General features: G+C 50.2%; 1 protein-coding gene across 2 annotated transcripts in view; it reads left to right on the forward strand.

The window, feature by feature from the left end:
- CCDC124 (coiled-coil domain containing 124) overlaps positions 1-11,703 on the forward strand; it is a 56,572-nt gene extending 44,869 nt beyond the window's left edge. For both annotated transcript variants that reach the window (XM_088478552.1, XM_088478553.1), the window contains exon 5: positions 10,451-11,703. In XM_088478552.1, coding sequence (XP_088334678.1) covers positions 10,451-10,652 — 202 coding nt within the window. In that variant the 3' untranslated portion in view covers positions 10,653-11,703. The remainder of the gene's footprint in view (positions 1-10,450) is intronic.
- Positions 11,704-12,024: the final 321 nt, after the last annotated feature.

The following is a 12,024-nucleotide window of genomic DNA, read 5'->3' on the forward strand; positions in this document are numbered from 1 at the left end:
TTAATTTGAGGATGTTCACTTCTAAATTTGAGGAACAGTTTAAGAATTACAGCTGTGTACTATGTAGCCTCTTTTTAATGGGACCAAAAGTAATTGGAGAATTGACTCAATAGCTGCGTCATGGACAGGTGTGGGCTATTCCTTCATTATTTCTTTTATCAATTAAGCAGGAAAAATGTCTGGAATTGGTTTCAAGTGTGACATCTGTTCCAGGGCAGGTGGACGCCGACAGAAGCGGAGCTTCCAATCAATATCTTGGAACTCCGTGCGGTCTTCAATGCTCTCAAGCAGGCACATCGGTTTCTCCAGGGTCACCCGGTACAGGTCCAGTCGGACAACGCTACCACCGTGGCCTACATAAACAGGCAAGGAGGAACCCGAAGCCGGGCGGCTCTCGTAGAGGTGTCTCGGATCCTGGTTTGGGCGGAGCACAATCTTCCGGTCATATCAGCGGTCTTCATCCCGGGAGTGCTCAATTGGGAGGCGGACTTTCTAAGTCGCCAGGACGTTCATCCGGGGGAATGGTCCCTGCACCCGGACGTTTTTCCACTACTGGTGGACAGATGGGGTCTTCCAGAGATCGACCTCATGGCGTCCCGGCACAACAACAAGTTGCCGGTGTACGGGTCTCGCACAAGAGACGAAGGGGCGTCTCTGGTGGATGCTCTGTCCGTCCTGTCGACGTTCCGGTTCGCATACCTGTTCCCTCCGGTCTCCCTTCTTCCACGGGTAATCCGGAAATTCAAACAGGAAGGAGGGACGCTCCTGTTGATAGCTCCCGCGTGGCCCAGACGGCACTGGTTCTCAGACCTTCAGGGTCTGTCCGTGGACAGTCCTCTGCGGTTGCCGCTACGACCGGACCTCCTGTCTCAGGGTCCTTGTCGTCACCCGGACCTGACTCGGCTATCTTTGACGACGTGGCTGTTGAGACGGCCATGCTGAGGTCCCGGGGGTTTTCCAGCTCTGTGGTGCGTACCATGTTGCGAGCTCGGAAACCGTCTTCCGCGAGGATATACCATCGCGTGTGGCATACGTTCTTCCAGTGGTGTTGACCGAGAGGTTATGCACCGCGGGAGTTTCGTCTGTCTCGGATTCTCGCCTTCCTGCAAGCGGGACTAGATCATGGGCTTCGCCTTGCTTCTTTGAAGGTACAGGTTTCGGCCCTGTCTGTCTGGTTTCACCGTAGGATTGCTACAATCCCGGATGTGCGCACCTTTATGCAAGGTGTTGTCCGCATTCAGCCGCCCTTTGTTCCACCTGTGGCGCCTTGGGATTTGGCTGTGGTCCTGAGGGCTCTCCACGGACCGCCGTTTGAACCACTGGGATCAGTGGATCTTAAATGGCTAACAGCTAAGACTGTTTTCCTTCTGGCTATTGCTTCGGCCAGACGTGTTTTTGAGTTAGGGGCTCTTTCTTGTGGACCCCCTTTCTTGGTTTTTCATGGGAACAGGGCAGTACTCCGCACTCGGCCCGAGTTTCTTCCCAAAGTTGTTTCCCAGTTTCATGTTAACGAGGAACTCGTTGTTCCGGCCTTTAACTCACCGGGTCTTTCCGTGGGTGAGGCCTCTTTGGATGTTGTGCGGGCCTTAAGGACTTATGTTGACCGCACTTCTTCGTTTAGGAAGTCGGACGCTTTGTTTGTCCTCTATGGCTTCCGTAAAAAGGGTTGGCCTGCTTCAAAGCAAACTTTGGCAGCCTGGATCCGTATGGCTATTTCTGAAGCTTATCTTCATGAAGGCCTACCGGTTCCTCCTTCCACTAGGTCTGTGGGTCCTTCGTGGGCAGCTCGACGTGGTGCCTCTGCAGTCCAGATCTGCAAGGCTGCTACGTGGTCCTCTGTCCATACCTTCGTGAGGTATTACAGGTTTGACACCTTCGCCTCTCAGGATGCTTCCTTCGGGCGGCGGATTCTCCTTTCTGCACAGGAGCGTCCCCACCCTTAAAGGATACTGCTTTGGGACATCCCCAAGGTATCCTGTGGATACCCTATGGACCCTGAAGTAGAAAATATGAGATATGGTAAGAACTTACCCTTGTTATCTCTATTTCTACGAAGTCCATAGGGTTCCACAGGACTCCCGCCCTGTCGCACCTGTGCTACAGATGGGCTTTGCTCTGGTCACCGTTTTTTTCCGTCTCCCTCTGGTGAGAATGTGATTCTTGTATGTGTCCAGATCTTTGTTCTCTCTCTTCCTTCTCATCCTCCGGCCTATGGCTTGGTAACTAACTGAGATGCCTTGGCTCGGGGGCGGGGTATAGGAGGGGGACCTAGTGCATCCTGGGAGGCTGAAAGCTTAACTCTTTGGTGCCCTGCGACTGACGTCACACCTATACCCCAAGGTATCCTGTGGAACCCTATGGACTTTGTAGAAATAGAGATAACAAGGGTAAGTTCTTACCATATCTCATATTATTTGACCATCATTGGTGCTGTGGACTGTTCATGCCACCAGCGGACCCACTGGAGCACTAAGGAACACAGGGCCTGATTCAGCTTTGGGAATGGAGTAAGATATAGCACGTAACTGATCACCTTGGTAAACCCATGTTGCACTGCAGGTGGGGCAGACTTCAAATGTGCAGAGAGATTTAGATTTGTGAGGGAGGTGTCCAAACTGACATCTAAATTGCAGTGTAAAAATAAAGCTGTGCGGTATTTGTGGGCTACATGCAAAAGTAGCCAGTATTTACCCCACATGCAAAATAAAATGTATGTATTTGCACCCCTTGCATTGCAAAATTGTTTATCTTGGTTCAGTTACTTGCTATATCTTACTCTATTCCCAAAGCTGAATCAGGCCCACAGTTCTATCCAACAATATTTTAATATTCTACTGTTTATGTAACGGATTTGTTTCTTCGTTTATCTTTAGCAAACAGTGTTATTTTGATACACGAGTTGGATAATGGCACATTATCTTACAACTTATCCTTATGTGCTCCAATACAGTAAGAGTGTTATTAAAGTCTCGTACCAAAACAATACAATTGCTTGTGGGTGAATCTGTAAGTGCAATATGTTACCAACTGGATGTATGTTCCTTCGATAACCGAAAAGAAATGTAATTAACATACTGTGGCATGATATTATTGCTTAAATAATATCACGCCACAGTATTTTATTAAAAGTAGGTAGAACACTCTCACAATAAAACTACTTGAAAGTCTGCTTATCTGATACAAATCTAGATTCTGGCAGGTGATTTACTGCTGTACTCTTCTGCCATCGAGGGGAACGAGAAGGCAGTGTCAGAAATAAGCCCTTATGCCGCTAGTATCCCTGTATCGTTTTTTATGTGAAGACTTTTTAAAAGCGTAGGTCCATATAAATATTATTTTGGAAGTACAGCATATGGCATTGGGTGAGCTGTGAGGGAAGAGTGTGATAAGGCATCTTGTTTATTTCTGTTTATAGTGGGAGCTGTAAGCAGGGTGCGCAGTGTAGGTATGCACTCCAGCTCTCACTCTGCATGTCACGAACAGAAATAATTCAGAATTACACTGTCAGTCAAATCTTGTTTGGGAAATTTCCACAAATGTTTAACTTTGCTTTCACAGTTAATCTAAACCACCTCAATGCAGTTTAAGTCTGGAGACTGCTGGTCATTCCTTGATTTGCGTCTTCTTCTTTTCCTCGAAGGTAGTTCTTAAATAGCCTGGTGATATGTTTTGGGTCATTATCTTGCTGTAGGGTGAACCCTTGACCACCTAGGCAATAATCTGAGGGGGATTGCACTGAGCTCAAAATGCTATGGTAGCACTTTTGGTTCAGGGAACCAGTCACCATGCAAGTCGCTAACTTGGAATCCAGCAAAAGAGCACCAGACCATTACGCTTCCTCCTCCATGTTTTACAGTTGGTTTCACTGTGGTGTGTTTAGCCCCGAAATTTAATGGACCATTCTTTCAATGGCAAAACATGGGGTGTTTTGCTATTGTAAGCATTGCACTTTTACATTTTGGTCTTCAGTAGTCCGCTGGCGGTGTTTAATTACCCATTCAAGTCTCTTTCGTTGCTGCTTATTATATGCAAGTTCTTATCCCATTACTTGTTCCCTGAAATAAGCCTCCTCTTTATAAATCTGAAACTTACATTATTTCTACTTCAGGGTCCATAGGGTATCCACAGGATACCTTGGGGTATAGGTGTGACGTCAGTCGCAGGGCACCAAAGAGTTAAGCTTTCAGCCTCCCAGGATGCACTAGGTCCCCCTCCTATACCCCGCCCCCGGGCCAAGGCACCTCAGTTTAGTTTGGTGCCCGGCCGGAGTCGGGTGCACCTGTTGGAGTGGGGGCTAGAAGAGCCCCTGAAGCTTATTCTTCATGCAGCTGTGGCTGCACAACTGGATGAACAGCATGGACAGTCAGTCCTGACGTCCATGTTGTCTTCCCTACACCCCGCCGGTACCAGAACGCCGGTACTGATCCGGGGATGCTGGTGGGCGTCTGGGGTCACAGCTAGCGGTGACCCCAGATGCTCCGGACCATGGCCGGATTCAAGGGGGACAGAGGTAAGCAGCGGGGTCCCGCGGTGGGTCCCCGCTGATCACATGGTCCTAAGTCCCCAGGCAGGGGGCTCCCTGGGGACTGGCTGCAGCGTGGAGCCAGGCGACCAACCTGCGCTTCCACTACCCCCTGGGACAGCGGACCGCAGCAGAGCGGTAGCGCTGCGGCGTCCCAGGGGTTAAATGCATGCCAGGGGAGCGCGCCTTCCCTGTCTCACAGCCGGCGCCTCCCCCGCTGCACACAGCCCTCTCTGCATGCTGCCGACTGGTCCTGTGGCAGCGCTCCTCCCCCAGGCCAGCCTCCTCTCTGCTCCTCGGCGGCCATCTTCTCCAGAACGCATGGTGAACGCTGCTGGAAGCGCTGGACGGAAGCATCGTGGTCTGGGTCCCCCCGCATACCTCTCCTCCGCTGTGGTCAGGTCTGTGTATGCAGCGCTGTGTCCTACCAGGCCCTGTGTCTGTGTAGTTGAGTGATCAGCGCTGTTAGTGCAGGAATTGTTATTTTTCTGCATTGTATGTGACTGTGCTAGCGCTGCTGCCTGTAATCTTTTCTTCTCTAAACTGTCAGCTTTATTACTGTCCCTGTTCTTTCTGCTAAAGCCCTTGCGGTGCGGTGCTGCAGGGTGGTCTCTCGCCTATTTAATACTTAATTGGTGAGAGAGGTCACATACGTGGTGCCATCATGTCTGAAAGTGATTTTCCCCTCCGGCTACAGTGTACCACGTGCAAAGTACCGTTAGCGGAGGGGGAGGGTAGCGCGGAGGGCCTTTGCCGGCAGTGTTTGTCCATGGCGCGGCCTATTACGGTTACAGCACCGGTACAGGAGCCACCCTGGGCTTGTTTCGCTCAGGCGTTAACAGCTTTAGTGGGCCAGTTAGCTCCGCAGCCCGCGTTTACTCCGATGGGTTTGTCCCAGCAGTCTGTGGTGTCGTCACCCATGCAGGGGTTCCCACGACAATTGGTGGTACCCCACAGTCTCCCTATTTCCCCGCTCCCGGGTTCTCAGGAGCCAGCGTGGGTTAACTCCCTGACGAGTTCTGTACAGCACTTGTCGGATGTGTTGCAAGGGGAGTCTGTGATGCGGTCTCATAAAAGGCCGGTGGCGTCTCTGTCCGCTCCTTATGAGGATGACGAAGGGACGTCTGATGATGGGGAGATTCTAGATCCTTACGATCAGGAACCTCTCCATACTAAGGACGCTGATGCTAAGTCCAAAGTATATATTCCTGGACTTATTCGGGCGGTCCGCACAGCCTTGGTGATTGAGGACGAAGTTCCCCCAGTGGCTAAATCTAAGTATGCCTTTTTCAAAGATGTGAAGGGCGATGCCACAGTCTTTCCTCTTTCGGGTCAGTTGGTGGACCATTTAGAGGAGGCGTGGAAACAACCTGGCAAAAGATACCAGCCGCAGAGACGCCTGGCGGTGGTTTATCCGTTCGCGGATAATTATTTTGCTAAGTGGGAATCCCCTCCACAGGTGGATTCTCACGTGACCCGTCTTGTCCGTAGTGCCACATTGCCGATGCCATCCATGTCCTCCCTTAAGGATGCTACGGACCGCAAGGTAGAAATCTGCCTGAAGTCCGCTTATTCCCTTGCAGGGGGGGCAGCACGGCCGGCTATGGCCATTTGCTGGGTTGCCAGAGCGATGGAGCGCTGGGCGGATTCATTAGAGGCTTCTTTTGAATCCGACTGTCCGGCCGATCAGGCGGAGTTGATTGGCAATCTCCGTGATTCGGCCACCTACATCAACGAGGCGGCTCTAGACATTAGTACTCTGGTGTCTAGAATTTCTTCAGCAGCGGTAGCTGCTCGTCGCACCTTGTGGCTGCGATCCTGGAAGGCGTACGCAGATTCCAAGAAAGGTCTGGAAGCGTTGCCGTTTACCGGAGAAGTACTCTTCGGTCCGGATCTGGATAAGATTGTGGCCACGCTGGCGGCAGCCAAATCTGCCTGTCTCCCGTCGGCCGCTGCTCCTTCTGGTTCGGGACCATCGTCCTTTCGGTCATCTAGGGCCCAGGGCAGGCCCAAACCACAGTCGTTTCCTCGACAGGCTGGCCCTAAGAAATCGGTCAAGCCCCGGAAGCAGGCATGGAGTACCAGACGTCCGGCCCCCAAGCCAGATGACAAGCCTGCGGCCTGACGGTCCGGGCCTCCCTTTGGGGGATCCCAGGGTGGGAGGCCGCCTGCTACAGTTCGCCCAGTGTTGGTCGACCACTACGACAGACACTTGGGTTCTGGAGGTGGTTTCCCACGGATACGCCCTCTCCTTCCGGCACAGACCCCCGGCTCGCTTCTTCACCACGGGTCTCCCATCAGACCGGAACAAGGCTACGGAGCTGCGGAAGGTATTGCACACTATGCTCCAGGCTGGAGTTATAGTGGCGGTTCCATTCTCCCAGAGGGGCCAGGGTTTCTATTCAAATCTATTTTTGGTACAGAAACCCAATGGGTCATATCGTCCGATTCTCAACCTCAAAGCACTCAACAAGTCTTTGCGGGTCCCGAAGTTTCGGATGGAGACCCTACGGTCCATCATTCTGGCGCTGGAACCTGGGGACTACTTGGTGTCATTGGACATACAGGACGCTTACCTGCATGTCCCTATTCTTTGGCGCCATCAACAGTTCCTCAGGTTTGCAATCAGCAGCGACCACTTCCAGTTTCGGGCGTTACCTTTTGGCCTGGCAACAGCACCACGTGTTTTCACCAAGGTGATGGCGGTCATGGCGGCTTCTCTGCGGCTGCAGGGAGTCCGCATGTTGCCGTATTTGGACGACCTGTTATTGGTGGCAGGATCTCCAGAGCTCCTGTTACGCCACTTGGACCTGACCATTGCACTGCTGCAACGGCACGGCTGGCTAATCAACTGGCAGAAGTCCACTCTAATCCCGTCTCGGAGGATTCTGCATCTTGGAGCCTTATTGGACTCGGGACAGCAAAGGATCTTCGTGACGGAGGACAAGATCTCTGCTTTACAGTCAAGGGTGCGCAGTTGTCTGCACAGCCTGCCGGGTGTCCTTACACTCGGCGATGAGGTTACTGGGCTCCATGGTGTCGGTGTTCGACATGGTGGAATACGCCCAGTTTCACTCCAGACCTCTGCAGCACCTGATCCTGTCCAAGTGGAACGGGCTGACTCAGTCTCTGAAGTCCCAGACGATTGTGCTCACCCAGGAGGTTCGCCTGTCCCTTATGTGGTGGTTACAGACGACCCACCTCAACAAGGGACGTCCGTTCTGGGTTCCAAATTGGGTCCTGTTGACAACGGACGCCAGTCTTCGGGGCTGGGGAGCAGTTTCGGGTCCACACTTGTTCCAGGGCAGGTGGACGCCGACAGAAGCGGAGCTTCCAATAAATATCTTGGAACTCCGTGCGGTCTTCAATGCTCTCCAGCAGGCACAGCGGTTTCTCCAGGGTCGCCCGGTGCAGGTCCAGTCGGACAACGCTACCACCGTGGCCTACATAAACAGGCAAGGAGGAACTCGCAGTCGGGCGGCTCTCGTAGAGGTCTCTCGGATCCTGGTTTGGGCGGAGCGCAATCTTCCGGCCATATCAGCGGTCTTCATCCCGGGAGTGCTCAATTGGGAGGCGGACTTTCTAAGTCGCCAGGACGTTCATCCGGGGGAATGGTCCCTGCACCCGGACGTTTTTCAACTACTGGTGGACAGGTGGGGTCTTCCAGAAATCGACCTCATGGCGTCCCGGCACAACAACAAGTTGCCGGTGTACGGGTCTCGCACAAGAGACGAAGGGGCGTCTCTGGTGGATGCTCTGTCCGTCCGGTGGACGTTCCGGTTCGCATACCTGTTCCCTCCGGTCTCCCTTCTTCCACGGGTAATCCGGAAATTCAAACAGGAAGGAGGGACGCTCCTGTTGATAGCTCCCGCGTGGCCCAGACGGCACTGGTTCTCAGACCTTCAGGGTCTGTCCGTGGACATTCCTCTGCGGTTGCCGCTACGACCGGACCTTCTGTCTCAGGGTCCTTGCCTTCACCCGGACCTGACTCGGCTGTCTTTGACGGCGTGGCTGTTGAGACGGCCATGCTGAGGTCCCGGGGGTTTTCCAGCTCTGTGGTGCGTACCATGTTACGAGCTCGGAAACCGTCTTCCGCGAGGATATACCATCGCGTGTGGCATACGTTCTTCCAGTGGTGTCGACCGAGAGGTTATGCACCGCGGGAGTTTCGTCTGTCTCGGATTCTCGCCTTCCTGCAAGCGGGACTAGATCATGGGCTTCGCCTTGCTTCTTTGAAGGTACAGGTTTCGGCCCTATCTGTCTGGTTTCACCGTAGGATTGCTACAATCCCGGATGTGCGCACCTTTATGCAGGGTGTTCTCCGCATTCAGCCGCCCTTTGTTCCACCTGTGGCGCCTTGGGATTTGGCTGTGGTCCTGAGGGCTCTCCAAGGACCGCCGTTTGAACCACTGGGCTCAGTGGATCTTAAATGGCTAACAGCTAAGACTGTTTTCCTTCTGGCCATTGCTTCGGCCAGACGTGTTTCTGAGTTAGGGGCTCTTTCTTGTAGACCCCCTTTCTTGGTTTTTTATGGGAACAGGGCAGTGCTCCGCACTCGGCCCGAGTTTCTTCCCAAAGTTGTTTCCCAGTTTCATATTAACGAGGAAATAGTTGTTCCGGCCTTTAACTCACCGGGTCTTTCCGTGGGTGAGGCCTCTTTGGATGTTGTGCGGGCCTTAAGGACTTATGTTGACCGCACTTCTTCGTTTAGGAAGTCGGACGCTTTGTTTGTCCTCTTTGGCTTCCGTAAAAAGGGTTGGCCTGCTTCAAAGCAAACTTTGGCAGCCTGGATCCGTATGGCTATTTCTGAAGCTTATCTTCATGAAGGCCTACCGGTCCCTCCTTCTCTGAAGGCTCATTCCACTAGGTCTGTGGGTCCTTCGTGGGCAGCTCGACGTGGTGCCTCGGCAGTTCAGATCTGCAAGGCTGCTACGTGGTCTTCTGTCCATACCTTCGTGAGGTATTACAGGTTTGACACCTTCGCCTCTCAGGATGCTTCCTTCGGGCGGCGGATTCTCCTTTCTGCACAGGAGCGTCCCCACCCTTAAAGGATACTGCTTTGGGACATCCCCAAGGTATCCTGTGGATACCCTATGGACCCTGAAGTAGAAAATATGAGATATGGTAAGAACTTACCCTTGTTATCTCTATTTCTACGAAGTCCATAGGGTTCCACAGGACTCCCGCCCTGTCGCACCTGTGCTGCAGATGGGTTTTGCTCTGGTCACCGGTTTTCCGTCTCCCTCTGGTGAGAATGTGATTCTTGTATGTGTCCAGATCTTTGTTCTCTCTCTTCCTTCTCCTCCTCCGGCCTATGGCTTGGTAACTTACTGAGGTGCCTTGGCCCGGGGGCGGGGTATAGGAGGGGGACCTAGTGCATCCTGGGAGGCTGAAAGCTTAACTCTTTGGTGCCCTGCGACTGACGTCACACCTATACCCCAAGGTATCCTGTGGAACCCTATGGACTTCGTAGAAATAGAGATAACAAGGGTAAGTTCTTACCATATCTCATATTTTTTTCGTGTTTGCTAACCTAAACATTTTTTTTAACCTCTAGCAGGTTATTCACTTGGCTTAACATTCAATAGAACTGTAACAATTGGGGTGTTCTAAAACTCTTGGCCAGTAGTGTATATAATAGTTTCCTCCATTTATTGCTCATAATGTAAATGTTTTATTCCCAGATGCTACTAAAAGAAATGTACTATTTGTCCTTGGAGGAAATTTTTAATCATGATTGGATCCATGTGAATACTACACTGTCATATTTAATAATGCATAGGACAGCTTGTGAAGGAAACATTCTCCCATATGATGATCCATTTTTCCCCAGGCTAGTCACTGTGTATCATTTAGCTTATTATAACTGTAATAGGAGTATGAACTTTTAGCCTCCTGTGAACTTTTCCTTTCTCTTTCTGCCCAAAGTGTCAGCAAGGAGCTTGACCGTCACCCTGAACGACGACTTAAAGCTGCCTTTACAGCATTTGAAGAATTAAATCTTCCACGTCTGAAGCAAGAGAATCCTAATATGAGGCTGTCCCAGCTCAAACAACTCTTAAAGAAGGAATGGATGAAGTCTCCTGAGAATCCCATGAACCAACGACATGCCACCTACAATGCTCCCTAACCAGATTCTGCTTGGACTTATGGCGCTTTCACCCTTCTTCAGACCACTCCAGAGAAAGAAGACAATAACTGGACATACCTTCTCAGGGAAGCCAGACTATGTGTAGTAAAATGTACGTTGGGTGGAAGACAATTTGGGTTAGGGGGTGTGATGTCTGTTATTCAGGTTAACATAATGCACTGTTGGAAAGGAGCATTCAAAAAAAGTTGTGTGTGCCAAGTAGATGACAAATTGATATGGAAAATGAATTATTGTTAATTTGATTTTGAAATGTCCAAAATATTAGTTTTTCATACCAGGCTACCTTTGGTATCAGAGAAGGTTACAATTTCCAAGGCTCTCATAAAAAAAAAAAAATCTAGGCAAAGTTATTTAACTTACATAATTGCCGAACTGATTTTTCAATAAATATCATGGTCAAAACTCTTATTTATTAGTGCAGCTGCAACCATTGCTGTTAGAAATAACTAATAATCTCATCTCATCTGACTTTTCTTTTATAAGCAATAGGAGTGTAAAAAAAAACAAACAAAACTGCTGCTTTTATATAACCTTGGCAGAGGTGTGTTCAGTACAGCACATTTCATCAAGTCAGTATAGCATTGTTTGTTCATTTATTTCCTTTTTAGTTAGTTGTTACCAGGTGCCTGTGTTTCCCATTAGAAATAACTGAGAACTGGGAAGTACGATCACTAGTTTGTCAGATTTTTTTTTACAGTCCCTAGGACAGATAACTCAAACTAAAGCCCAACCTGCTTTCATCTACTCCCTATGGCCGAACCCACCTCCGTGCTTCCTCACAACTTATTGTATGTATATGCAAAAGATTCTGTGCTGAGGGGGAACACAAGAAGTAAGACCAGGTCAGAAACAACATATTGCTGAAAGTATGATGTGTGTACATGAAGACTACCTCATAACACTAGGCTTATTTACTAGATACAAAGAACAGTCAGGTGTTTCACATACATTGACCTGTGCAAAATAGAATTTGGGAGGGATGTGATGTTAGAGTGCCATTAAAATGGATGTATACGCCTCCATAAATGTGTTTTATTTGGTGCTCTTCTTTCCCCTCGCCTCACTGATCTTCTCGACAACACTTCCACCTCTGAAATTGCTACCTGCTTCAGATAAATTATCTTCCCCCTGTTCCTCGGTTCACACTGACCTTGTCTTAAGGAAACCGATAAATCGGAAAATGTCTTGTTGAACAGAGACTTGCTGACTGCTTCCCATGCACTACTCTGTTCCCACTTGTCATGGTTCTATGCTTTATCCGGAAAGAAAAGTAGCACAGCCAATTACGTTTTAGTGCTAGATGCTTTTTGTTTTTAAATGTATTTTCATCAATTCCTCAGCAATAATGGTG

Source organism: Taudactylus pleione, unplaced genomic scaffold, assembly GCF_031769625.1.
Source record: "Taudactylus pleione unplaced genomic scaffold, aTauple2 ptg000214l, whole genome shotgun sequence".
NCBI classification, from domain to species: domain Eukaryota; kingdom Metazoa; phylum Chordata; class Amphibia; order Anura; family Myobatrachidae; genus Taudactylus; species Taudactylus pleione.